The sequence below is a fragment of the Serinus canaria genome, chromosome 2, assembly GCF_022539315.1.
Source record: "Serinus canaria isolate serCan28SL12 chromosome 2, serCan2020, whole genome shotgun sequence".
In the NCBI taxonomy this organism is placed as follows: domain Eukaryota; kingdom Metazoa; phylum Chordata; class Aves; order Passeriformes; family Fringillidae; genus Serinus; species Serinus canaria.
The window spans coordinates 22,639,804-22,665,811 of NC_066315.1; the positions used below are offsets into that span (position 1 = coordinate 22,639,804).

Sequence of the window (26,008 nt, forward strand, 5' to 3'; positions counted from 1 at the left end):
AATGATCCAAATAGAAGAGAAGGAGTGTTGGAGAAGGGAGGTCACAAGCAGCTGGAGTCACTGAACAATGCCATACTTGGAAGGAATGTTTGCTTCCTGCTTGAAGCAGAATCTTTGAGCACTAACAAAACCTACACCAGTACTTCAGCTGTTCATTGCCAAATATCAAACTTCCAATTCCTGAACAAGTCACAGAGAAGCCAATGAAGTTCAGCAGTAGTATTGTTTAACTAAAGCAAGATTGGTGGTCACAGCATGGCAAATCACTTCATTGGTCACTAAGGACTCAATTTGGTGCTTAACCACAGCTATCTAAGGCCACTGACATGCCCAAAATGTCTTGTGTGTCCTCACCCTGCCATCTCAGAGGGTTTAGGGTCTTTCTTTTGTTCCTGTCTTATATCTAGCAGAGTTATGTGGGTGTTCTGTATATCCCTGGCACTTCGAGTGCTAAATGCTTCCCAAAGGCCCTGTCACCACAGAAAACCAACAACCCGTTAGTCTTTTAAAATGGGAAGGTCGTGGCAAATTTTCTATTTGTCTCCATCTCTTTATTAATTTCTCTGGCCGGCCCTGGCTTGGGGATGTCTTTGTTGTCTCCGTTGGCTCTGGCAGCCTGCGGGGCATCCTCACTAAGGAACGAAACTAGGAGGCAGGCCACAGGATCCTCGCCACCTCCTTGCCCTCACAGAAAAATGGGTGTCACATCAAACGAAGAAGGGTGAGGAAAAGGCCCCGAGTACTCGAGATCTGCCCCTTCAGTGACGGCGGACAAGCGACAGCCAGAGCCCAGCCTCTCACCCCACGCCCCTGAGCGGGGAAGGCGCGGCCCGGCCCGGCCCGTGCCCCGCCCGCTCCCGGCAGGGCCGCGCCCCCGCTCCGAGCCCGCTCCGCCCCCGGGCCCGGCGGCGTCTGCGCGGGGCCAGCTCCCGGAGCCAGCGGGTTCGGTCTGGTACCGTCCCGGACATGGAGGTGGCGTGGCGGTGGCCACTGTGGCTGCAGGGCCTGGCGCTGCTGTGGGGCCGCGCCGTGGCGGGGCTGGAGCAGATCTCCACCATGGCTCCGCCGGCGCCGGTGCAGGGTAAGGAGGGGCGGGCAGCGCGGCGTCTCTCCCTTCGCTTCCCGTCCGTGCCGCGGCTGCGGCCGTGCGGCCTTCCCGGGCGGGCCTGGCCGGGGCCCGCGCTCCGCCCTGCGCCGGGCAGAGGGGCGCGGCGGCGGACGCGGGCTTGGGGTCGCCCCGAGGCTGCCGGGGCCCAGCGGCGCCCGGAGCGCCATCAGGAGAGCTCGGAGCTTGCCGTGGTGCTGTCCGGCGCGGAGCGGGCTGGTCCCGTGGGCCCGGATGGAATAGCCCGCTCCCGGCCGAAGGACGGGCTGATGGCGCTGGGGTTTGCCCGCCCGTGGGGCCGTGGGGGTGTCCCAGCCTTGGCACGGAGACAAGTCCCAGAATCGCAGGATGGCGCAGATTGGAAGGGACCACAGTGGTCTCCTGGACCAGCCTCTCTTGCTCTAGCAGGGTATCCTAGAGTACACAGTCGCCAGGGTTTGTTCAACCCTGGATGATAGTGAGAAAGAAGGAGAAACTGATGGAAGTGCTCGTCTCTTCCTTTTCTCTTGGAATCATTTATCTCTTCGCTGCTTTTGGCAGGCAGCTGGTGAAGCTGCGCCTCAGATTTAGTTGCCACCCACAGATGTGACCACAAAGGTGTGTGCCAGGTTGGCTGGCATCAAATGTGGGTATCTCAAGTACACCTTGACAGGTGTGTCTATGTCCCAGCAGAGGTGTTTCATTTCCTTTAGGGAAGGGTTTATACTTGAAAAAGGAGCCTTCAGCTTTTTGAGACAACTAACTTGAAGCAAATTAGCCTTACTATTTCATATTCAAAAAGCATGTTTGTTTGGGTGTTTAAAATCTCACAGGAAAAAAATCTCATTGGAAAAGTAATGAAGTAATTTTTTTAATAAGCATGGTGGTACTCCGTGTTGAAAACTCCTGTTGGAAAATTTTTGAGTATAAACTGAAAACAATTTCTGAACTTGCTTCTCTTGTTGGGTTTTTTTTTTGGTATATGGGCCTTACACTTAGGCTGTTAATTGGTACCTGTAACAATTTAATTGTTACCAGATAAACTGGTAAGGGGGTTTTCTATATGCATATATAAATTAAAGATAAATATACTGCTACATAAAATGCATTTAATGTTTAGAATTAGTATCAGAAATATGTAATAGTTAATTATGAAAAGAAAATATTGAAATATATAGTTGTTTCACAAGCAAATAACTCTACCTCACATTGACAACTTGTTGTGACTGATGCTCCATTTGGAGATCTTCACCCCTTGTATTTGTGATATAGTGAAATACAAATAACTTTGTTTCATTAACTGGTATAAAAATGATCACGGGAACAACAATTACTATAATAAAAATCCAGGTTCAAACTAGGAAAGGAGATTCCCCCTTATCTTTCAAATAGTTCATCTAGGTCAAGACTATGACATGTACATGGTCTTGTGGGCAACAAATTATGTCTGAGTTATGGATAAAAAAAGACTGCTTTTAAGATGATCAACATGGGGTACTTCTAAAAAAAGTAACTGTGAACATCAGTATGTATTTTTTTTAAATTCTGAGAAAATGCATGGCTTGTTAAAGTTCTTATTGAACTCTTGCATATTGACTTTGTGTCCTATGTTTGGAAGTGTTTTTTATTGTTATTTAAAATCATACTAATTGGAGAGCTTTATTTTTTAAAAACTTTTTCTCCCAGAAAAAAATTAATGGCTGTGAAAGGGGATAAATTCTAAACAAGGGTCAGCTCTTGCAAAGCTTCCAAAGCAGCAGAATTTGGAATGTTCCCTAAATTGAAGTATGTAAGTTCTAGAATTTCATCAGAGATATCCGGAGACTCTTGGATTACATTCTGTGTTGTCCTTAGAGAAAGCAAACTGAGGGTAAAGGTAAGCTTGAATTGTTCCCCTCTCTCTGAGGTTAAACTTAAATGTTTTTTATCTCTCTTTGCTGCAGTTCTCCTGGAATGGAATTACTGAGATTTCATTACTTCAGTTAAAAGTATTGCTTTTATCTAGGATTAGGAAAAAAAAAATGTTAAATATTATCATAAATGCTTGACCTTATGGAATAAAAGTAAATATATAATCTTGGTGTATTTTGGTTTTGTTTTGTTTCTTTAGCATGTTCAGCATTTTCCCAGAAGTCCTGTGAAGAATGTCTAAGAAATGTTTCGGTAAGGCTTTTAGCATCTTTTTTGATTGATAAGAATTTCCACTTTATATGAAATCAAACTGTTAGGCTTTCTTAGGCTGTTTGTGTCTTATTTAAGTGATAGAATCAACTGATGTGTTGCTTCCCATCTGTCAATGGGTGATGCCAATGTGCTTTCACTTTGCCAGGGTTGCTCCATGGTTTGGTCACACAGGGTGTTTCTGTGCTTTGTCTGGAGAGGACAGACCACGTCCAGGCTTCCAGTGTCAGTGTGTGCTCAGGGCTTTTATAGCTCAGCTGAGCAAGTTGATCTTGCTGCTGCCTCAGTCTCATCCTTGTTTTGTGGGTAGCACTTAGTTTAATGTCTGTCTGATAAACTCAGCTTAGAGTTAAATGTCCATCTAATAAACTCAGTCTTAGGCAGTTAAAATGCCTTGCTTTTCTTGTGCTGTGCTAGGAGAACTGGGAAATTAATGCAGATAAACTGGAAGTGCCTTTCTCTAAAGATGCCCCAAGAAGTGCTTGTAACTGAAGCAGAGTATGCCAGTCCTTCACTGACTACATCAGACTCTGTGTGCTGAAGGCTGCCAGGCTAAGCCACTGTTGGTGGCAAAGTGGATTTCCAATGAGATTGCAATAAGGCAGACGTTTAAATGTTAGAATTTGTTTCTCTGTTCTTTGCTGAAAACTTCTTTAGCGCTGCAATACGGATTGTGATTAGCATGCAGAAGGCATTAGTCCCTGCAGAGCAGAAGTGAGAGATTATTTCAAATTCAAACTTCAGATGTTGCTGAAAAGAAACATTTCAGGAATCTTAGGTTGCATATAAGTTACCATTACTGGAAAACCTTTTCACCAGGGAAGACTGAGAAATATCTGAACTTACCTGCTTGTCTGATGCATATTTTGGCCTTAAGGGAAAAATATTAATTGAATTGTATTGAGGATTGTTTGTTGTCAGATTCTTTTGAGAACGAGTCCATTGAAATATTTTCTTGTACTTCAGCCAGTAGCTGTGTCAGGTATTGCCTTTTGGGTTAGACATGTTTTGAGTAGTTAAATGCAGGAGTTCTCCATCAGAGGGATGCACCTGGCCTTTCTGGGCTCCCAGTTGTCACCAGCAGTGTACAGTCATTTGGATTAGAAGAGACCTCATGAGCCACCTAATCCAGCTTTCTACTCAAAACAGGGTCAGCATTATGTTCAGAGTTTAACAGTGACTTTAATCATGCCCCCTATTAGTTGTTATTTTTGAACTGTTAATTCTTATTAAATATTTGAACCAAAAAAATAACATTCTCATCTGACATCTGTAATTAAAAGGGCACAGTTTTTGCAAAATGAATTATCTTTTCTTAGTTTTTTTTCTTTGATGTGACCTTATGGGTATGTTTAAATTTTACAGTCTAGCAACTACAGAACAGTAATCTATTCTTAGTAATATGGTCTTCTTGTTTCCACACTTTTCAAGAAAGCAGAATCTGCTACAAATGGTTTCCTTTGTATGTAACGTTTTGTAATCCATTAAGAGCAAGATAACAGGCCTTGTGTAATTGAGGATGTATGACAGAGATGTTCTTGATGGTACTGTTAGATAAAGCATAGTTCCTGGCTGAACTCTTTTTATAACGAATCCTAAAAACACATGTCCTGTCAAAGATTCCTATTGCCATTATTCAAAGCCATTATTTATTGTTTGAGTTGTGTGGTAAATGACTTCTGAATAAGTATTTATTTTAACAGATGAAAACCAAAACCTAAGCTTGATGCTTAGAGATGGCTTCAGAAGCAGAAATGTTGTGCTGGAATTTTATCTATAATACACATAAAAACTTGAAATTTTAAAAATATCCAGATATGTGAGCATGTGCAATTAAGGTACACAGAGTACTTTGCAACTCAGACTGGATGAGGCTGTATCATTCATTACCTTGCAGCAAAAGCTTCTCTAGACTTATAAGGATTCTTTACTATTTTCTTTCTGTTGATAATGAAATGCAAGGCTGAAGTAAGTTTATAGGTGTATTTTTATTCCTTAAAGATATGGGGTGTTTTAAAATTCTGAGCAGTTGGCAGTCTGATTTTGTATTTCGTATTTGTTAATTCCAGTAATTTTAAACCCAAAGCCGTTTTACTCTCAAGTATACAGAGTACCTCAGTATGCTCCCAAATATTTTCAGGCTGGTGTTACTCGTAAGTACAAAATGTTCTTATTCACCATTCAGTTTAGGTTTTACTGAGAAATTGCATGAGGACTTCTGTAGGCTTTAGAAGACAAAGCACTTCATTTCCCCAGTATTAAATTCAGATAAGAAATCTGTCTTTGTAGTGGTGCACTAGATAGTTAACTGTTTTTGAAGATTAATAATTTATGTTTTTTCTTGTTTCTTTTGCACAGTGCCTTTGGTGTTACACCAACAACACATGTATTGATTACCCTGTAAGAAGTATTTTTCCACCGACTTCATTGTGTTCTCTCTCAAATGCTCGATGGGGAGTTTGCTGGAGTAGGTACTAATTTTACTTTTGCTGTACAGAATTATTTGTGAGTATGATTAAAGTGAGCTTGCTAGAGCTGTTTCCTGATAGTTTATTTGGAGGTGCAGGGTGAGGAGGCAGTGGTTATGATTTGGAGCCATAGCCCAAATCAGTGTAGGTATGGTGATGCAATGACTTTAAAGCATTTTTACTTTCTTTAAAATTTCTGAAAGTGTTGGATGATTTGTCTAGATCCACAGTTCTTTTATATTCCAGTGGCAGCAGTGATCCAATACCACAGGATTAGAGTCACACAGAAATTCTTGAATGCTGTTTTTGCTTAAACAACTGAAATAACAGGGTAATTGATGGGTACCAAAGGCAGTGTAGATAAGGTTTAAAAGGAGCATGCATGGTGCCACTGTGGGTTTTAATCCTGCATGGTGTAATTGTTCTTCAGTTTCCATGAAGAACAGCTGTGTATGTTTTACTACAAAATACATGACTGGGCACATGCTGCCATCAGGGTGAATTATTTGGAGGTGTTTTTGTAATAATGTGTGTACAGATCCAGATTCAGACTGGACTGGAACAGAGAACACCTAAGGCGTGGGAAAGCTTATTGTGAGAAGCAAGAGTACAGCTTCAGTCCAGCAGAGACAAGACTTGCTGCTTTCTGTGTGATTGTGCATGGACACCAAGAGGCTAAAGGACAAAAACAAGTAGGGATGAACTATCAATGACAGTGTTGACTGAAGAAAGTTACCATACTTAAGGCAGAGGGATTTTGCAGTAGTCTAAATTAGGGTAGCAGAAGTAGAAGATTGCTGTTAAAGTGGAACATGCATGTTTCTGAACACTACCACTTAATGACTGCTGCAGAGTGACTAGATGAAAAAGTACAGGTGAACTTTATCAATTCTGTGTTCTTGGAGAAGGGCTTTGTGCTTTGTTTTCTGACAACAGGCATTTGTGCTTAAACTTTCGTTGGAGTTTTTAGGGTACGATAAGAATATAATTTCAGTGATAAAATTCACTTTTAAGAAAACTGGGCTTGCAGTGTTGTAGTAAAGGCTTTTATTATGAAATGTTTAGCAGACTTTTTTCTGGAAATGTGGAGGGCTAGCTTCTGCCAGTATATGAGTACTCACACAGCTGTTTGCTTCCTCCCTCTCTCCCATGGCCCCAGTGGGATAGAGGAAGAAAAAAGAACAAGAGCAGAAAACCTCCTTGATTGAGATAAGGACAGTTTAAAAAGGGAAGGAAAAGGAGGGAGAGGAAAAACCACAATTTTTTTACCACCCCTCACAGGCAGACATGCTCAGCCAGTCCTCAAACAATAAGTGCCCATTGGAATTGGCTTTCTCCTTGGAAGCCAGTTTTGCCCTCCACTTACCTGTCCTTTACCTCAGATTTTTTCGCTGACCATGACATTATCTGGTGGCCAGCTTGGCTCAAGCGTTCTGTCTGCATCCCTTCCTGACCTCTCTCATTCTCTTGCTGTGTCCAGCCCTATTCATTGGGGGGAACAGAGGGGAGGGAGGGGGCAGGTGGGAAAATATTTTGGTGCTCTTCAAGCCTGTTCAGCAGCAGCTGAAACACTGGTGTGTTACCAGCATGTTTGAGCCAGAAATCCAAAACCCAGCATCAAATGAGCTGCTGTGAAGTAAGTTAACACTCTCAAACACACCAGGTAGAGAAACATGTTCTTTTCTACTGATATTAAGAGTGGTCTTGACAGTTTACTGCTGCTGTGGAAATGGCTTCTATGTTTTGTGCCACTTGTGTTTCTAAATTGACTATAGCTTAAACACAGAATGAAAACTTCATAATGGAGTGCATTCTCAGTTTAAAAAAGTAGATAAAAACCCTTAAACCAAACAAAAAAAACACCCTCAAATATGCATTTCCTTAATATGTTTTTTGCAAATTACAAGCAGCAATATGCAATGGGACTATATGTTTTTTTTGAGACTGTCCCCTACAAACACAGCAGGAAAATTAATTAACTTGTGAAGGTGGTGATGTTTTTTCTTCTTTAGGCAAATGAAATTGAGAGATGAATGTTATTTACCATTGCTGAAAATGAAGGTGAATAGTGCAGCTTTCAAAGTCAAAAACAAATTACTGTCTTCCAGTTACAATTTTATATGAATTTCATGGGTTGACAGATTATTAACCTGAGTGAAGTGAAGAACAGCGTAATACAAAGTAGCTTAATTGTGTTAGGTGTTTTTGTGAATGGTAAGCAGATGAAATAGGTGCTGTTGCCAGGAGTGTAGACTGAAAACTGACGGTCTTTTCCTTCACTTTAATAGGTCCAAGAAAACCTTTTTTGCTTCAGTTAAGTAGTATTCTTTTGAAAAAATAAATTTTGTTTAAAACAAATTTTTTGAAAAATTTTTGCTTTATGGCATGAAGTATATTCTTTTGTAGCTTGTTGGGAAGTAATAGACTGAGAAATGTGGTTTTACTTAATGTCTGTTCAGTATACATTATGCATAATAGCAAAGTTTTAATGTGGTATATTGCATTTTATCTGGGGTAGTTCAACAGAATCATGTTTTGCATATAGGGATGAAAAAGCATGTGGGAAGGAAGGGAAGAGTTATCAGAAAGATCAATGTTACTAAATGAGTCTAACAAGTTGAATATATTAATGTTTTTCAGTAAACTTTGAGGCTTTAATTATTGCTATGGCTGTGGTAGCTGGACTCATTCTGGTGTCCATAACAGTCTGCTGCTGTTACTGCTGTTACTGCAGAAGGCGTTCCAGGAGGAGGAGGTAAATGTGTATTTGTTTTCTTTACTGACATTGGGTCCTGGTCTTCCCTATCTACCTACAATTACTTTCCAGTATATTAAGAATATTTTCATTTGGAAGCAGTTTTGATCACTTTGCTTTATTTGTTTGAGAAAGACAACAAGATAAGAGATATTTAGTGACAACTAGTATGACACTGGAAATGGTGTTGGAATGACAGTGAAGTGATTTTTCCTAGTGGTAACAGCGCTGATGTGTCTGACTTCAGATAAGCTGTTGCTTTACACTCTACATTTTACACTTTCTTATTAACATTGGACATGAAATCTTTCAGTGACCAAGTAAATCCTTGCTTCTTCTGATAATAGTGTAAATAATTTCTTTCAAGGCAGGCTCATGGTACAGCAAAAAGGAACTAGGTGAGGAGAAAGTAACTGAGCAACAATGTCCTGTATGGCACTTGGTATCCATCTTTCAGAGTTGCTCTAGGATCTGTCAGCAGTCAGTATATAAGGGATTAGCTGTCTTTGCCAATACAAAAAGATATTCTGCATGTAAGATAATACTTCTTTGCTCTAAGATGCTAAGAATAATTTACTTATTTTCAAGGAAAGTAGTACTGCAAAAATAAATGTTCATGAGATCTTGGAGAACTTGAAAAATGTTTTTTTAATCTGGCTTCTCTGAGTAGCTGATATTCTTAAAAGGAGGGAAGCAGTTGATGAGTAGCTAAAATAGGTAGGTCAGTATTGCGGTGTGAAATGGGAGAACACAACATGCTTCCCTTTATCAGTTAAAGTTTTAAAGCTTTCTGGACAGTGTAGTTTCAGCTAGCTCTGTTCTTTCTGTCTTTCAGTACTTCTTGTTTGAATAAAATGGGGACCTTATTTCTTGGTTTGAAATGATTCCTGTACTTTTTAAAATATCTTTGACTCATTCCTATTTCAGATCTGGTTTTGGTTTTTTTAAAAAAACTCATGTAACTTTACATTGTTTAGTGCTGACCTTAAAGCCAGAGAAATATGGTACATCTGTGGCTTTAAAGAAAATTGAAAATAATTGTAAATAGCATCTCGTTCATTTCTTTCTTCCCTAAGAAAGAAGTGTGTGCCTCTTCTGTTCGTAGACTGGTATACCAAATCTGCCCTAGTGCAAAAATGAATACTCTTTAGCCCTGTGCTGATAAGCTCTGGAGATGTAAAGAACAGGTTTAGATCTTACATAAAATCTGCCAGCATCCTCTGCAGAACAGCTGATTAGGCCCCTGTAGCTGACATGTCAGAAAATAAAGCTTGAATCCTGTGAAAAGAGATATTTGTGCTGGACTTCAGTTTTAGTAGCTAAGTTGTCAATCAGTACTGTAACATCTAATTCTAAAAATAGAGGGTTAGTTGAGAGTCATCTTATGCCAAGACTCTAAAGGTGTCAAGCTTAATCTTGTGACCCTTAGAGGATTTAAAGGTCTTGTCAATCTGGGGCCCAGCTTATTTCAGGAGGAGTCGGAATGTGTTATTACACTGAAGCCTGGTACATTATTTGCTTTAAGCCCAGTGGTTCTTAGCAGGAATTCTTTTGCTCTCTTCTTCCTTATTTTTGGGGACTCATTTTCCACGAAAGAAACTTTTTTTTTTTTGTGAATAGGAGGAAGCAAGGGTTCCACATTGTGGAAGTGTAGTACTAGATCTGTTTAGCTGATTCTTTTTTAGATGGATCATCTGAGCTCTGAGGTGTAACCTTGTTTTGCAGAAGTATCAGTGTTTCTTTAGGGAATTCTTAAGCTGTGGTGTTTAAGCATTTGAGAAGCTGATCTTAGGTTTTCCTTGAACACAGAGAATACTTAAGCATCAACCCCCACATTAGTAACGTAGTTGGCTCATCCGTGTCCACACTACCACAGGAATTCTAGGAATATTGCTGCATAGTTTTTATTTTTATCCTGTGTTTTTGGACTTCTTTGAGTCAGGTTCCTTGTACTTGTGACAGTTCCATGAACAGCTATTATTTGTGAAACTCTGCTAAATAGGCTCTCATGAACGTCTGTTATCATCCATGTTTTTATTTGTATAAAAACAAATAAAAACTTTCTGAATTTGGAAGAACAATTCATTCCAAGTATCCAGAAATCAGAAGATATTTAATACTGTTTAATTACAGGGAAGAAATTTATTTTCTGCATTATACACCAAGATTTTATTTATTTGATACTTTCATATTTTGTAACACCAATTGTGAAGATTATATTGCTTAGTTGTAAGACATGGGGTCTCCAGTAAAGCAGTTTTACAGAAGGGTGCCCAAGAATGGGAGCTTCTAGTTATGCTGGACATGCTGAAGTGGAGAATTGATTAGTTTTCAAATAAAAGTGACCTGTTGCTTGTGTTTCCTGTTCCCCCAAGATTTTTTTAATTCTTTAGGTGGAAAAAGCTGGAACTAAGAAATTTGTTTCTGAAACATTGCATGGATTCTTAAGTACTGGCTTGTATTGAAATAACTAAAATGTTGAGAGAGATATAAGGACTTCTTTGAGCACATGAAGGAATTGAGTTCATATTTCCAAAGCTGAATGTGTCTGAATTTTGTGTATTAAAGTGTTTGACATGCTGTAATTAACCACTGGATGTCACTCTTGCTTAACTTGGATCTTGGTGGCTGCAGATGAGTGGTAATGCTGCTCAGGTATATTAATATTGTAAATATTCAACTCAGACATCTTCAGAACTTTATTTCCTTTTGGAAGGTGATTAGCACCTGGCAATTGTCCATTTACTAATTACTAATTAGCAAGCATGGCAGTTGTCCATTTACTAATCCTGAAGAATCATCATAAATTCTGTCAGGGAAGAACTGACAGAAATATTGTTTGACATTTGCTTTAGAGTCCTACAAGTCTTACACAGTCTGTCTAATGGTTAAGTGAAACTGAGCTTTCTCCAAGGCAGGACACAAAGCTAAAAGTGCAGCAGAGAATTCAGTAGAGCATATCTGCACATGCACAACTCAGATGTACTGTGTAGGTTCAGCATTTTCCAGAATCACACAGCTGATGCTCAGGGTAAATCCTTGCTCGTTCCGGAACAGACTCATTTCCTGGGGGCAGCTTGAGATTGGATAGTAATGGTTGTTGGAAAGATAAATTGTTCTGGCATCAAAGGCTTATGAACCATCAATCATCTTCCAAAGGACAACAATGGACTTAACTCTGCACATGCAGAACACTGACTCTTAAATGGGGTGTGACAGGTGGGGAAAAGGGCAGTTAGGAATCCTGCTTCTGGAACAGTCTGCATCCTTTTCCTAAGAAGCTGTAAATAGTTCTGTGGAGGCTGAAGGGCGTATTAGTGCAATGAGTAGAGCATTTGGATATTATAAAATGTGAAAGGATAATTACACAAACTTGTAAATTAAACTTACTCAGCTGTGAAATTTTACATGGCGATGAAGTAGTAAATAGTGATAGCTATTAAATAGTGATAAAGTTGCTTTTTCCTCCTCTTATGCTTTCCTTCCCTCATTTTTCTGGCAGACTAGAGGAAGAAGAGGAGCAGCTAGCTAGGAAGAGAGAGGAGCGAAGGCTACAGTCTCTTCAGAGGTAAGTCTTGACAGCTTGATATATAGCTATACACTTCCTGATGATGTAGGAGTATTCTGCCTTTCTAAGAAATACATGGAGTAGGAAACAAAGAGGCATTGTGATGTTAGACATGACAATGTCAGGTTTTTACAAAACAGAGCTTTATTATGAGATTGATGAACCTGATTAGGAGATGTATTGCTGTAAATGAACAGAGAACAAACAAGTTGATGCTCAGTGTGGCAGGTACTGTGAGTGCTCTGTGCATCACTGCAAGGTAATGACAAGCATTATCCAGGAAGAGAACAGACGCACATTTGTTTTCATAAACATCTGAATTTGTGAGCTGAAAGTGTCAGACTTGAATGTGCATGAAAGGGTAGGAAATAGGTGTCCAGTTCAGGAAGTGTGCTTACACACAGTTTCTCAGATAAGTTATGTGAAATATTTGCAATGGATCAGAAAAAGGGGGAATTCTCTAATTCCAGTTATAACTAGTCGCAGCACAGTAGGCCGAGTGCTAGTATGAACGTGATGTTTCTCCTATAATGCTTTTGTTTCTTTCTAAAGAGGAGGGATCCAGTGAGGAATATCAACAGTTTTTTGTATGCCAAAACCATGTGCCTTGTGGTGAAATGTACATCCTTAATTGTGCTGCTTTGTTCAGTTAAGACAGCACTTATCTGTGCTTGTTATAAAGCAGTAACTTCTGACTATGTGCATAATGGGATGATTGTGTTCCATAACCTTTCCACTGTGATTTGTGCATCCCCTTGGTACAGTTAATCTGTAGGAAGTCTGATGCATCTGGGGTATAAGGTGTGCTGTGCACACACCAAGCAGGTGGTGTTGCAGCAGGCAATTAGCAACCTAGAGTTAATATCAGCTCCATTCTTGAATTTAGCCTGGGAACAAAGATCACTGGGAGCAGGCTGCTCTGCCAGAATGATTCCTGCAGCCTTATTTAGAGCAGCATTCCTCTTTCCCAGCTTGTCTCAGGAGCGTGTCTGTGAAACAGAAACTGCTTTAATTGCTGGAGCTTAGCAGCAGCCCTGGGGTGTTTCCATGTTCTGAACATGCATACCAATTGTGTGTGTGGCTGGGGGTCATGGAAAAACACAGGGAGTAAGCCACTTCCAGCACCTAGAGCACCTCACCCTACCCACTGCTTCCTTCCTCTAAGACCTTTGGAGAAGGAATTGTTACTAGCAGGCTGTAGAACAAATAATATTCTCAACAATTCACTTTTGACAAGCAGCCTGCAGAAGAAAACACTGCCTCATACTGTGTAGTCCTTCCTTTCTATTGTGAAGTTTTCACGTAGTTTATGAAAATAGCTCAATAGATGTTCAGATAAATATCAGATAAATGTTCAGATAAATATGTGAGGAAAATAGCCACAGCATTTACCTTGTGTCTATCTGGCTCTGTTTTTTTCTTGTCATCTTAAATGTTGTTTGTTTTTTCTGTGGGATACAGCTACTTCAAATACAGCTCATATCAGCTTGTGTATGGTTCATATCAGTTGGCAATGGAAGGTGAACAGGACTAGCCTGAGCTTCATTTCATGATTCCATTACTGAATGGTAAAAACAAAGCAAGGAGGCCTAAGTTCCATAGTGTTCCATGGAAAATTTTTTTGTGGAAGGTTTAAGATGATTGCAGCACCTAGTATTTTCTGTCTTTCAAGACAAGTATAAATTGATGGTAAGAGAGAACAAGGAGAGAGGCCAGGAAAAGAAAGGATGGCAGTTTATTTGTGAAGAATCAAGTAAGGAAAATTATTATGTGAATTGTTAGTATTGAGAAAAATACTTCCTCAGCTTATGGCAGTGGGGACAACTTTCATGAGAAGCCAAGACTTCAGGAGTAATAGCAGTAGTGTTAAGAAACAACCAACTCAAGACTGAAGTGACTTGAGCTGATCATCATGTGAGATGTGGGTGGTACAGTAATTCTGGGTGGCTGATTCAGGGACTGCCTGTTAGAGCTGTGTCTGCTTCTTCTGGGTTGATGTGTACCTAAGCGTTATTTACTGAGCAAGAATTTACTCGTGGGTGAAGTGATGCCGTCGTGGCTGCCTGTCAGAGTTTGAATGTTTCACTGATATTAATGGTTTTACCCTTCAAACTTAATTAGATGTTTGGTGGTTTGTTATGAATAGCCTAGGGAAGTATCCTAAAGCCTTTCTGAGGTTTAAAGCCTATGCAGCTTGATTTTGCACCATCCCCTTCTTAAGCAGGTGCTTTCTGAATTCAGATCACACTGGCTACTGAAGTACTGAGGTTTCAGTAGCTGAAACTGCAGCAATGAGTCTTCATTACTTCAGACAGGATATGCAAAACAAGGAAGAAATGCCATTACTACCACCTGTAATAAACCTGGTTTGAGCTCATAAACTATACAGTAGAAGGATTTAGCTTTATGTTGGAGAAGGCTGCTTTAAGCAGAATTTCTCTGTTCTCTTCTTGAGATCCCTTGCCCCATATATCTTCCTCTTATGTGCCACAGAAAGAAGAAATCCAGTTATCAGGTTACCTTCAATGGGTAAATTTGTCTCCTTTTTTTTCTGTTGTTTTCAATGTCTCAATCCTGACTTTCTTCTTCCACATGAATTTCATTACCCTGACTCTCCAGCTTCTGTTACTGCATTTTGGCCGGGTTGCTTTGTTTACTATGCTGCCTGGGCTTAATAATGCAGGGGGATGTAAGGGACATGGGTATCTCTGGGAAACAGTAGTGGAAGGTTTTGAGTCTGTCTGTCTTGTTTGGTTTTTCTCATTGTGCTTTATCTGCCTGCTTTTCCAGAAGTGCAATTGCTGGAAAAGGCCACTTCGACCCTCAGCTCTGTAGGAAGCAGGATAATTGCTTCTGAGGATGCCCAGGATCTGATTAGCAGTAGGAATTGTTTGGAGGTGGAATATGCATAGGGCAGATGGGATCTTTGGTGAATTAAGCTGTCAGTGCTTAACAGCTTTCTGCTGAATATGTGCAAATTGGAATCCTGCAGAAGTCACAACTTGTCTAACTGGGTTGAATTTTGACAGGGGGTAGAAAAGGCAATTTTTTAAAAAAATTTTTTTAGAGGAACTTTTTTTGCCAAATTCTATGTCTTTTCCTCAAGATATATAGATCCTGGCTCATACTCATGAAGCAGTTGTGTAGGAGCTTTTATGTTTGTTTTTTAAAATAAGTAAAATAGGTACTTCCTTTGTAATATATGAAAACTATCTGAGAAAAGATGGAATTTTTTCCATTTAAACATCTTTCATTTTACCCCCCTTCACCTTTGCAAAAAGGAAGGACAAATCGACTCATCAGACAGTTGGTTTTTGTGAATAATTTAAGTTTGTCAGTACTAGATACTGCTTTAAAAACAGTCTTACGGTCAGACAACATAAAAGCCAAGTTATATTTAGCACAGTATTTTAATTTATTTTCTGCATGGATGCCATGCTGGATTTTAGGAAGCAGTAATTTTCATTTACACTTGCTGTACATCTGAAGCAAAATAGTACTGCACCTTTTTATCATTTTAGGATTATTATATTGAATTAGTATTCCAAAGTATGTTCTATGCAAAGCTAAATTTTACAATCATGCTCTCTGCTGGAAAGCATTAAGGAGTGTTCCAGTGTAGTGTAGTGTCTTGTTATTTATGTATAGATGAACACCTCATTGTGAGTGTGTGCATATATGTGGATGCTTTACTTTTATATAGAAAAGTATTTCTTATTATTGTCATACATTTTATGTTTGCACTATCCATTAGTAAGAATTTATGATAAGTCTTAGAGATACAGTGTGTGTATGTACTTACAGATGAAGTGTAAATAGAAAGAAAATATATATATAACTTCTAAGTGTGATTTTTTAAAAAAATTGTAATGCAATTACTAATACTAATGTAAAAATGCTGATGTCCTTTTTGGATGTAATTATAGTTTGCTTACAGCTCAAAAGAGTCTGAATGTTCTTCTGCTGCCTTTATTTCTTGTAGGAAACATGAAAGAAAACTGAAGCATGATGAAATACGTAAGAAGTATGGTATGTATCATCTTGTTTTGATACTCTGCCTAAGTTGATTCCTTTTTCCTAATGATTGTTAAAAGTCACAGCAGAAATAAGCTGCTTTATGAGTGGCAGAAGTAACCAAGCCCAGTTTTCTGCTGATGCCTGTCTTCTGACGCCTGATTTTAGCACATTTTTGCTGGCCTCTTCCTGCACTGACTGTCCAGCTGGGCAGGTAGACATTGTGCTTGGGATGGGCACTTAAATATATTTATTAAAATAAGTGGTTTATTCTGTCTGTTCCTAAGTAAGAAAACTGAGTTTGGGTGTTTTTTTGTTTGTTATTGAATGTGATAAATCAACCTACTTGAACTTTGCTGCTGGACTCATGGCTATGGAAGGAGGAGAGACTGACTAGTAGATAGCAAGCTTTTTACATCAAGCTTGAAAAAGAAGGGTGGAGGATGCAGCCTAATGTAGGGATAAATTTTTTTTTCTTTGTTTTTAAGTGGAGCTGTGGTCCAATTGTAGAAGAATATCACAAGACTGTAGGACCTGCTGTGTTGTGTAGGAGGCTCTTATTATGTAGGCTTGTCAGTGCTTGCACTTTTCATTTGATTTGTTCATAGGGTTAATAGTACTGTGTATTCAGAGACAGATCTGCTAAAACTCTGCTGCATTTTTTATTATGCAAATTGCACTAATGGCAGAAAAGGTATTTCTGGGGGTCTGAACAATCACTCAAAGCTGTTAATTTTCATCCTCTTGTTAAACTGATTGGCAGAGTCTAGGAATGCCTTCATGAATCTGCAGCCTGCCCTTTGCCTGATGCAGAAGTGATACAGACAAACTCTGCAGGGAATTCTCTGCCTGGAGAACATTTGTAAAGGAATGATCTTTTGCTGGAATAGAGGAAAACTACACTGTGAAGCTTGAGCTACTGAGGAAAGAGTGTTGTAGAAACTGGAAGTAATTTTTCTTAAACATCAGTCGGGGAAGTTGTTCTGTGGTATTTTACAGAATAATTAACCCTGTATCTCAACCACAGTTTAGTTTCAAGAGTTAATCGAGTGGTTGACAACAATAGTCCAGATGTGAAAAAAAGCAAACAAAATCTAAGCACAACATGAAACAATACAGGCTTTTTGTGATTGTTTCTCCTTAGAAGAGACCTCACAGTCAATCACAGCAAGTTTGAATCATTGGGAAAAGTCTGGTGAAGCACTTAGGGCAATGGCTGTGTCCCCACAATAACTTGCAGCACTCACTGCAGATGGACCTTTGCCTCTCCTGGATGTAGCCAAGATGCAGTCCTGGGTGTAGAGTCACAGTTCCCTTATCAGAGCCCTGCACTGGGGTTCAGTGTTGTGAAAGCTGCATTCAGTTGTGTTCTGCTTGTGAAACCAGTTCATTTGTCTCTGCATGGCCCTACATTTTACTGAAGACAGTTGTCTGTTCAGTACTCAACTTTCAGAGCTTTGTGGAGTGGTTTGCTGGGTCTTTTTGGAGTACTTGAGTTCCCTGACATTTTAAACTGTATAATGCAATGCCTCTGGAATACAGACATCAAATTCAATAAATCAAGTATTGCTTGTAGCTATACTGTCCACAGTCATAGGAGAGCTAGTGTCATTTTGCCTCCACTATCAATGAATAAATGAGAAAAAAGTTTGTACATTCATTGCGTTAATAGAAGGTGTTCCTTCTTGTAGGAGGTCAGACATACTCACTTCTTCCTGCACTTAGGTTTTGCAATGCAGCTTACCTGCACAAGATTGCAATTGGACTATAAAACTTAAATTTTATTAGCAAACTTCCATATAAAGTTTATTGACAGGTTTTGCTGTATTGCCAAAACAAAGATTCATTTATATTATCAGATATATAAATTTGGAATCTCATGGTTAATTTTTGTTTTAAAGAAAAAATTTACTCTCACATAACATAATTAGCACATCCTTAAAAGATGTATGTAACTGAGGAAAAATGAAATACAAAATATGTATAAATTTTGAAATTCAAAAATATAATTGCTGTTGAATATAAAGGTTGCATTCTGATAATACACAGACAAATGGTGGTCAGGTTAACTCAGTGAGACTTGGATCTTCTGTCCACATTTTTTACTGTCTAGAAAATACAGATGTTAGCATATTAAACATAATCTAATAAAAATTGCTGCAAATAATTATGGAGACACTAGATTATTTTGCACTCTAACACACTGCAGAGAGGATTCTCAGTTAAGTAGGCATGGATGAGTGGCAGAATGACAATGACTTTGTTAACCTGACTGTAGATAAAGATGATGATGCCCGAAATTTCAGTATTTGGTTGGCTTTAAGGGAATGCCTTTTCCCATTTCATCCCCAGCTTTCCATACCCCATTTAAATGGTAATTACACATTTATAATGCACTGCAGGTGTCACTCTAGCCACAATCCTTTGGGAGCATTGGAAGCAATAGAGAGCTTTAGCAACCAGGAGTACGCACTTTCAATTGTTTCTTTGTTGCACAATTTGATAGTATTTTTCATTTGCTCACATATATGAATGCAATGTGATTACACAAATTATATGTTGACTCTTAGGAAAAATTTAAAGTAGAATTTGGAGTACTTTGCAGCTTGTGTAGTACACAAAGGAACTGCAATTTAATTCCTGCTGCATTTGCTTCTATTGTGTGTTCAGTATAGCAATAGTGAGAAGCTGCTTTATTATTTATTTATTTGAGGATTTTGCAAAGTATTAGTGGAATGATTTTTTTCATTTAATTTTTGTAAAATTATTATCATTTCATTGCTTTAGTTCTGCAAAGCTTTTGATTAGCTATTTTAATGATATGTAATCCTCTCTTGTTTATAAGGCTTTGGTTTTTCAGTACATTCAGTACAGTTTTTTTTACATTCAGTAGTTTATGACAGTAAATGTTTCTTCTGTTCAAGGTAGATACTTTGCCTTCACCTTCTTTAGTGTTCTGAATGCAAGGCAGGAGAACCTTACATTGCCAAACACTGAAAGCTATTTAGTTTGTTTGTTAAGAATTCTGTTGTTAATATGGGGGTCTAGAAATAAAGAGGAAAAGTTTAATAAGGGGTGAAGACATACAGCAAACTAGGTTGGTTTTTTTTGTTTTCAACTTTACACAGTCTCTTGTAAGTATTTCACTTAATTCTGTTTTTGGTTAGTGTTGATACGTGATGAGAGTCAAATCTCAATGACTGGGAATATGCATAGTTAGTATACAATATAAATGAATATGCTGGAAAGAGGTATTAATTTCTTTTCACCATTGTTTTGTCATTTCATATTTACTAACATGCTTCATTATTTCCTATAAACTAATGAAAAATACTTGACTACTGTACCTTTCAAGTTTTTGAGTGTTTCATAGATACTGCTAAGTAGGTCAAATACTAACCTCAAAATGAGGGTAAATAAAAGTAAGAACTTTTAAGTGACCTGTGTGCCAAAATTCAAGTTCACCAGTGACATGAAATGAACTTGATTGCAAACAAGGCTCCTGAAGATGCAAACATCTGGTTTCTCTGAACCCCTGAGGGTAAATGACAACTTGGGTAGTGGCTCTCATGTCAGACAGGAAACAGTCGAGAGACAACTCCTGTCTGGTTCCAGGCAGCACCAGAGCTTCAGCTGAACCAGACATGCTGCCCCAATAGCATGGGCTGCCAGCTCCTCCTGACACTGGCAGGGCAGCTGTGGCAGCTGACAGATGTTTTTTGTCAGGCTCCTTTTTTTGTATGTCTCCCCATATAGTTTTTGTCCACTTACTGGAGCCTGATACTTTTTCAGTAAGAGTTGGTGCAAGTGATGGGCTGCTGTCTCACTCCTCTTACTTAAAGTAATCTTATGATGTACTTAAAAGGGTAGAAGAAATTTAAATGCTGGGTGCAGGCTTGAGAGCAAGGCTGAAAGCAAAGTGTATCAGGTATTGTAACCCCTGGTTATCCTCATTTGGAAGGAGGGCTTGCCATTTCTCTTGGAGTCCCTTTTTTCTAGGAGATCAATTTGTGAAGTCAGAGCCAAAAATATTCGCACTGGATTGACCCATAGTTCTTAAAGCCTATTTAGTTTCAGTATTTTGTGATAAAACAGGTGAGAGTACTTTAAGTTAGGCATAGTAATTCCTGATGGGTGTTGATTAGATCTGTTCATTCCTAAACATAATGCAGTAAAATTAAAGGAAGTACTACTGGGAATGATATGTGGAGTGAGGAGTAAAAATGACACATTCACTTGAAATATGAGGATTAGTTTTCTAAAATGGCTTTTAGCTGAGTGTTTTGGGGCCAGGGGAAGAGGAGAGTATATTCACTCCTCAGAATGGTGTAGGAAAGGTTTATCAGGACTCTTACGCAATCCTCTGATTAATTTGAAATTGGCACTGCTGGATGTAGAAAAACTTTTCCATTGGGTTTCAGCTGTTTAAGCTGTAAAGAACAGTGTCTGGTGGTTTACTGTGCTACTTTCAGACCTATGAAGTGTTGAGTATGTGTCCTGAATGAAATAGCATAAAAATGTAATAAGCACTTGCCAGACTCTACAGAGAAAAATCTGCAGGCTATGTTCATATTTTCAAGGAATATGGTACCACCTCTTGCCACTTAGTGGAAAGTATTTTGAAGTTAGATGCATTTATTTGTAAATGGAACTTAATGAGTGCAGGGAGTTTATGCAATGGCAATTGTAATAATAGTGGTAATTTCCAGTATTGATGCTGATTTTTGGTAAATGTTGTGTAAATGTGTTTTGTGTTTCAAAAGGGTGAAATACAGGAGTACTGCACTTTTTTTTTTAAGTTGGACTACTCTGTTGTGTTTCAGGTAACTAAATATATTAGGAGCCATATATCCTAGCTGCCAAAGTGTTAACAAATCTGGAGGAAGGGTGGGGGTGGTGATGATCTGGGAGTAAAATAAATGTTTCTTCTCTCTTTGGGTTGGGGTTAAATTAATGCAGGAATATTACCTGAAGGCACTGAAGGTTGAATGGCAGGCCAAGGATAATAGAGGATTGTTTATTGTGTATTAGTTTACTTGACAGCTAGAATAGACATAGTGGACATCACAACTGCTTGTTTAAATGCATGAAAGGTAATATTAAAATTAGAGAAGTAACCACTTTCTAGAAGCTTAAAAATATAAAAACTTCAAAATTTGAAAATAGTGTAGATTATTTTTGGCAATTATATCATCTAAGCATATTCTTGTTAAACAAATGCCTAATTTTTATTTATTTATTTTTTCAAAACCAATTATAGAAATGGATAGTACCTCTGTACAAGGTACTACACCACGTAAATAGACTATATGTCATATTATCAGGCTGAAGCTTTATAAATGTTACTGGCTTACTCCTTGGACAAGTAAGGGTCATATGTATGAGGGTTGACTGCTTGTAATCTTGTTTATTTGAGTGATTATAGGACCTTTCATATTTATTCTTTATTCCAAATATTTACTGTTCCCTATCAGGTAGTTAGTTGCAGTAACTGATAGAGTAATCAGCCCTGAGCAGTTGTGCTGCTTGACTGGCATCTTAAAATAACCTGGCAGTTCAAATGAAGCTCACCAGCTGCACAAGGTAGGCAATAGTGTAGTCTGCCTACAGCACCATTAGGTTTTGCCTTTCAGATAAAACTGTCAATATTCAATATCTGTGTGCAGGTATATGTGGAAAAAGCTTTGGTATGAAAAGGACTGAGAGGAGTTCTTACAAGGTTTGGCAGTGACTAGAAATATTTTTTTTCATTGTTGCGAATCTGAACGTTTGTGATTTGGAGTTGCTCGGCTGCACTGTCCTCTGTCTCCATGCCTAGAGAAATGAGCTACAGAAGAGTCCTTGTCAGACATCAGTATAAAAATCTTGGCAGAAAAGGTAGCAATAGTGTCCTGTCCTTTCAAACATAAGGTCAGCCTCTGCACTCTTATAGGACTCCTTTATTTTCAGTCTTCTGCCTACCCCAGGTTTAAAGTGTGGTTTAAAGTCTCTTTGAAATTATTTTCTGTGTGGAGCAGCGATTGCTCAGCTAACCTATACAGAGGATGCTCTGCATATCCAGCCACTCAGCATAATTGGATGGCTTTGCAGTGCTTTCTGTGACAGTATTCTAGTATAAAGTCATTAAGAATCTTTGTGAGGGAAACATACTGTAACTTGGATTAAGTGATGCTCTCGTTCTGGTCCGTGGTGGTTTTAGTGCACATAAGAAGTGATCTTCATTTTTTCTTAGAGATTATTGTCCTGTTGCAGATAAGCTGTCAGTGGCTGAATGTGACAGATGGTTGGGTATAATTGAAGGAGAACTAAGTCAAAGTAGCAACATCTTACATTTTAAAAGGATGATGATCTTATAGTCACTTGCATTTATAAACTGGCCACTCAGAATCTGTTCTTCTTGAGACATCTCTATACTTGGATTTTTTTCAACTTGATTCTCACAAGTGCATTTTTTGGGGTATACCTCACAGATGAGAAATGTTTTTTCTGTAATAATTTTTCATAGAAAAATGTTCTCTCCCTGCTAAATCATGGAATACTTATTCATGATTATTGTCTGAGAAATAAGAGTGCTTAAGAACACTTCCAATTTATTATAATACTTAACTGTCTGGGTAATAGAGCAACCATTACAAGAATTGCCTTTTGGATTTGTTACATGTAGTTACCCATAGCAGTGAAGTCAGTAACTCAGAGTTTTTCTCTAAAAAGAAAATGATAACTGTAGTTCCATTTTGTTTTACAGGTCTTCTCCAGGATTCTGATAACCCTTACAGCAGATTTGAGAATGAATAAAGATGAGCACCTTCCACAAGAGCTGTACTCCAGAATCCAGGAAGACAGTTTGTTTTCATTAGCCCTTTGTGCTCTTTCACTTTTGTTTTTTTCTCTCCAAAGTGGTTTTTTCCTGGTTGTAAAACTAGAAGCAGCTAAGACTTTCTGAAATAACATACTTCTATCTCCTACATGTATGGAACTAATTTTCCATAAACGTTTTTTGTTGTTGAAATGTTCACTGAAGTTAGTTTCTTTCCTCTTCTTAAAATCTATATTTTATTACTTGACTTAGTTGGTTAATAGTCACAATAGTATGATTTTGAGTTCAGTCTTAACTGCTACTTAAAGCAGGTGTTCTCATGTTCCTAAATAGAGATTTATATATATATATATATATAAAAATAAAAAGCAACATGGAAGCACAGCTCCACGTAGCAGAAATAGTTGATAAGGAATACATCATGCATATTCTTGTGGGTGGAGATTCTTTTGCCTGGAAAAGCATCTTCCAAGAGTGTAATGTGTAGGGCTTGACAGAGAGGAGCATATTTGTCTTTGAATAATTAAATTCAGTTGTGGGAATGTTAATATGTACTTTGAATACAGTTAGCAAAATTGGAGGAAGGTTGATCTTGAAACAAACATAGTTAGGTATTCCTAAATTTAAGAAACATCAGCCTGTGTAAGCACTTTCTTCTGCAAACTTAATGTAAAAAAAAATAGTATAAAGTTGCCCAGATTCTGAGCCGGGCCAGCAGCTGAAGCACTGCCCAGCTGCTTCCTCCCTCCCTTGGGGAGAGGCAGGAGAGAATGGGAACAGCAAAGGGTTGAGATAAAGGCACAGTAAGAAAGGGAAAGGAGGGTAGAGGGAACAAATTCTGCAAAGGCAATTGCCACCTCCCAGAAGCAGACCTCTGCCCTGCCTCCCCATCACTTTTCTTGGTGAGCCTGGAATAGGGCCAGTTTGGGTCAGTTTTGGCCAGCTGTGCCAACTGTGTCCTCTCCCAGCTTCTTGTTCCCCCCTAGCCTAGTTGCTGGAGCAAGCAGAGTGGGGGAAAAATGAAACCTTGATGCTGTGCAAGCAATGCTCAGCAAAAGCCAAAGCACTGGTGTGTGTTACCAGCACTATTTTTGCCACAAATCCAAAGCAAAGCAGCACCATAAGGGCTGCTATGAAGAAAGTTACCTCAGTCCCTGCCAGAGCCAGTACAATAAGAAGGCAGTATTTTTTTTTAAACTTTAATTGTTCTTTTGATATTTCCATAATGTGATTTATTTCCTGTCTTTCTTACTTTTCATAGAGGTGTTTCCTTGAGCACTTTTGGTAGCTTACCAGTATGATGTGACAAGCAAAGAGCTCTTCTGTCCCCCCAGTCTAATTGTATGTTCCTGTTTATTCTGCACACTTTAAATCACCTCCCTTGCTGTTTATTATCTGTTAAGCAAGTGTACAGTATTGAAGATGTTTGTGTTATTTTTGTCCACATTCCTAAAATAAACTCTTTAACATCTTGAACATGATTCTGTCCACTTCTGTTGTTCCATACCATTTTAAATTAACTTGGTTTAAAAGAAATTTCTAAGTGTGACTTTGGAGAAGGAAAAAAAACGCATTTTTGCCGGTTGTCTCTGGCAGGATTAGATCATGCCTGCAGGTGAGGATGTAAATTGCCATTCCTTGCAGTGTCTAAGAACCTGCCTCTGCATAGGTTTAGTAAATAACACCACTGGTTTTGGTAGTGTTCTTTCTCTGGCTTTACCTCTTCAATCTGTTTCTCTGTATAGTTTCTCAGGAATTTATATAAAAATAGGTTTCCTGCTTTCTGAATCTGTATTGTAATTACTGTTAGTGAAATATTGATCTGTTTTTTCTTTTTCCTTTAGCTCACATTTAGCGCTTTATTAGTAGGCACTTTGTTTAATTTCATGTTTCTTTATCTGCCAGCCATTGTCAAATCTGAAGTATTATTCAAATGCCTGTCTTAGAAGAATGATGGTCTGTGATAAGAGTGAGTTGATAGTGTGGAAATGAAACATGCTGATGGCTTTCCCTGGAGATAACTTTTGCAAAAATGATTAAGGTCTGTCTCATGACCAAGTAGTGACATTCCTGACTTAATAGAAAAGCATTTTTCTTCAGCACCTGCTACAGTGTATGAAGGGCTGTCATGTATTCTATCAAAAAGGGGAGGAGGGACAACCTTTCTTACAATTTCAAAGATGGTAAAGTACTTGGAGAACCAAAATAGTTGTGGCAGTTGTGGACATGAAAAGGTGATGAATTTGATGTGGTCAAATTTACTTTAGGTTAAGTCTTAAATTTATACAGAATGGACATCGAATATGGTATGTTTTTGCTTACACAGTTAAGACTACTAATTTTATGAGGCCTTTGTGGACACCAGCTTTAGAGCTTAATAGAAAATGCAAAAATCCTCACAAAATCCCTGGACTTTTCAGATTATTTAACCTTTCTTTTCTGTGTTCATTGGAGCAAATAATTGGATGGAAAACACCCTTATTTCATTATATTAATTAGCTTCTCTGCTTTTCTGTATGTCACTATTTCTTTCTGTGGCTTACCACAAGGAGGCTTATTTGTCTTTGTATTCAGTGTAGCCACAATTGGGAAAACAGTTGTAGAAAGGTAACATTGTATCTTTGTTTCTCAGGTGTATGAACAAAGGCATTTATCATCTTGGGTGTGATCTTCCCTTCCTCCACACTTTTTCAACAAAAGAAACAGAAGCTATGCAACATAAAAACAAATAAAAGTAGGGAAACAGCATAATCTAGGCCTGGGAGTTGTATCTCCATTGTGTTTTTCTGATTTCCCCTTCATTAATAATTATTCCCTTTCCTCTATTTACAGTTTTAGTGGTTATTGCTTGTTAATTTTAGTAGTGAAGGTATTGCTGTCTGAAAAGAAGAGCAGTCTGGGAAGGGAAAAAATTAAAATTTTTGTTTATCTTTCCACAGAGTACAGCTTCCAGTACTCAAAACTCAGGTGGGACAGGTTTGAGACTGATATTGCTGAGTGTAATATTTACGTAAATGAAGAAAATTTTAGAAAATTTAAATTGGTACTCGATTACTAAGCAGATGTACAAAGGTAATTTTGGAAAATGGTCAAATATTTTTTCTTAGGGTATCTTTGTTTC

The 26,008-nt window shown here is 38.5% G+C and overlaps 1 protein-coding gene across 1 annotated transcript; it reads left to right on the forward strand.

Annotated features, from left to right (window-relative positions):
• The first annotated feature begins 892 nt into the window (after window positions 1-892).
• LOC103812809 (pituitary tumor-transforming gene 1 protein-interacting protein-like) lies at window positions 893-24,363 on the forward strand. The gene is made up of 7 exons (XM_030236360.2): window positions 893-1,081; window positions 3,195-3,247; window positions 5,624-5,732; window positions 8,374-8,488; window positions 11,991-12,056; window positions 16,039-16,085; window positions 22,816-24,363. Exons 1-7 carry the CDS (start codon window positions 967-969, stop codon window positions 22,863-22,865), a joined length of 555 nt encoding a protein of 184 aa, XP_030092220.1. The 5' UTR covers window positions 893-966; the 3' UTR covers window positions 22,866-24,363.
• Window positions 24,364-26,008: the final 1,645 nt, after the last annotated feature.

Excerpts from the sequence above, each read along its gene's own strand:
- LOC103812809 (XM_030236360.2), top strand. The coding sequence starts at position 967 with ATGGAGGTGGCGTGGCGGTGGCCACTGTGGCTGCAGGGCCTGGCGCTG. Across the intron at positions 3,248-5,623 it reads AATGTCTAAGAAATGTTTCG|TGCCTTTGGTGTTACACCAA; the intron begins GTAAGGCTTTTA and ends TCTTTTGCACAG. Across the intron at positions 5,733-8,373 it reads TCGATGGGGAGTTTGCTGGA|TAAACTTTGAGGCTTTAATT; the intron begins GTAGGTACTAAT and ends AATGTTTTTCAG.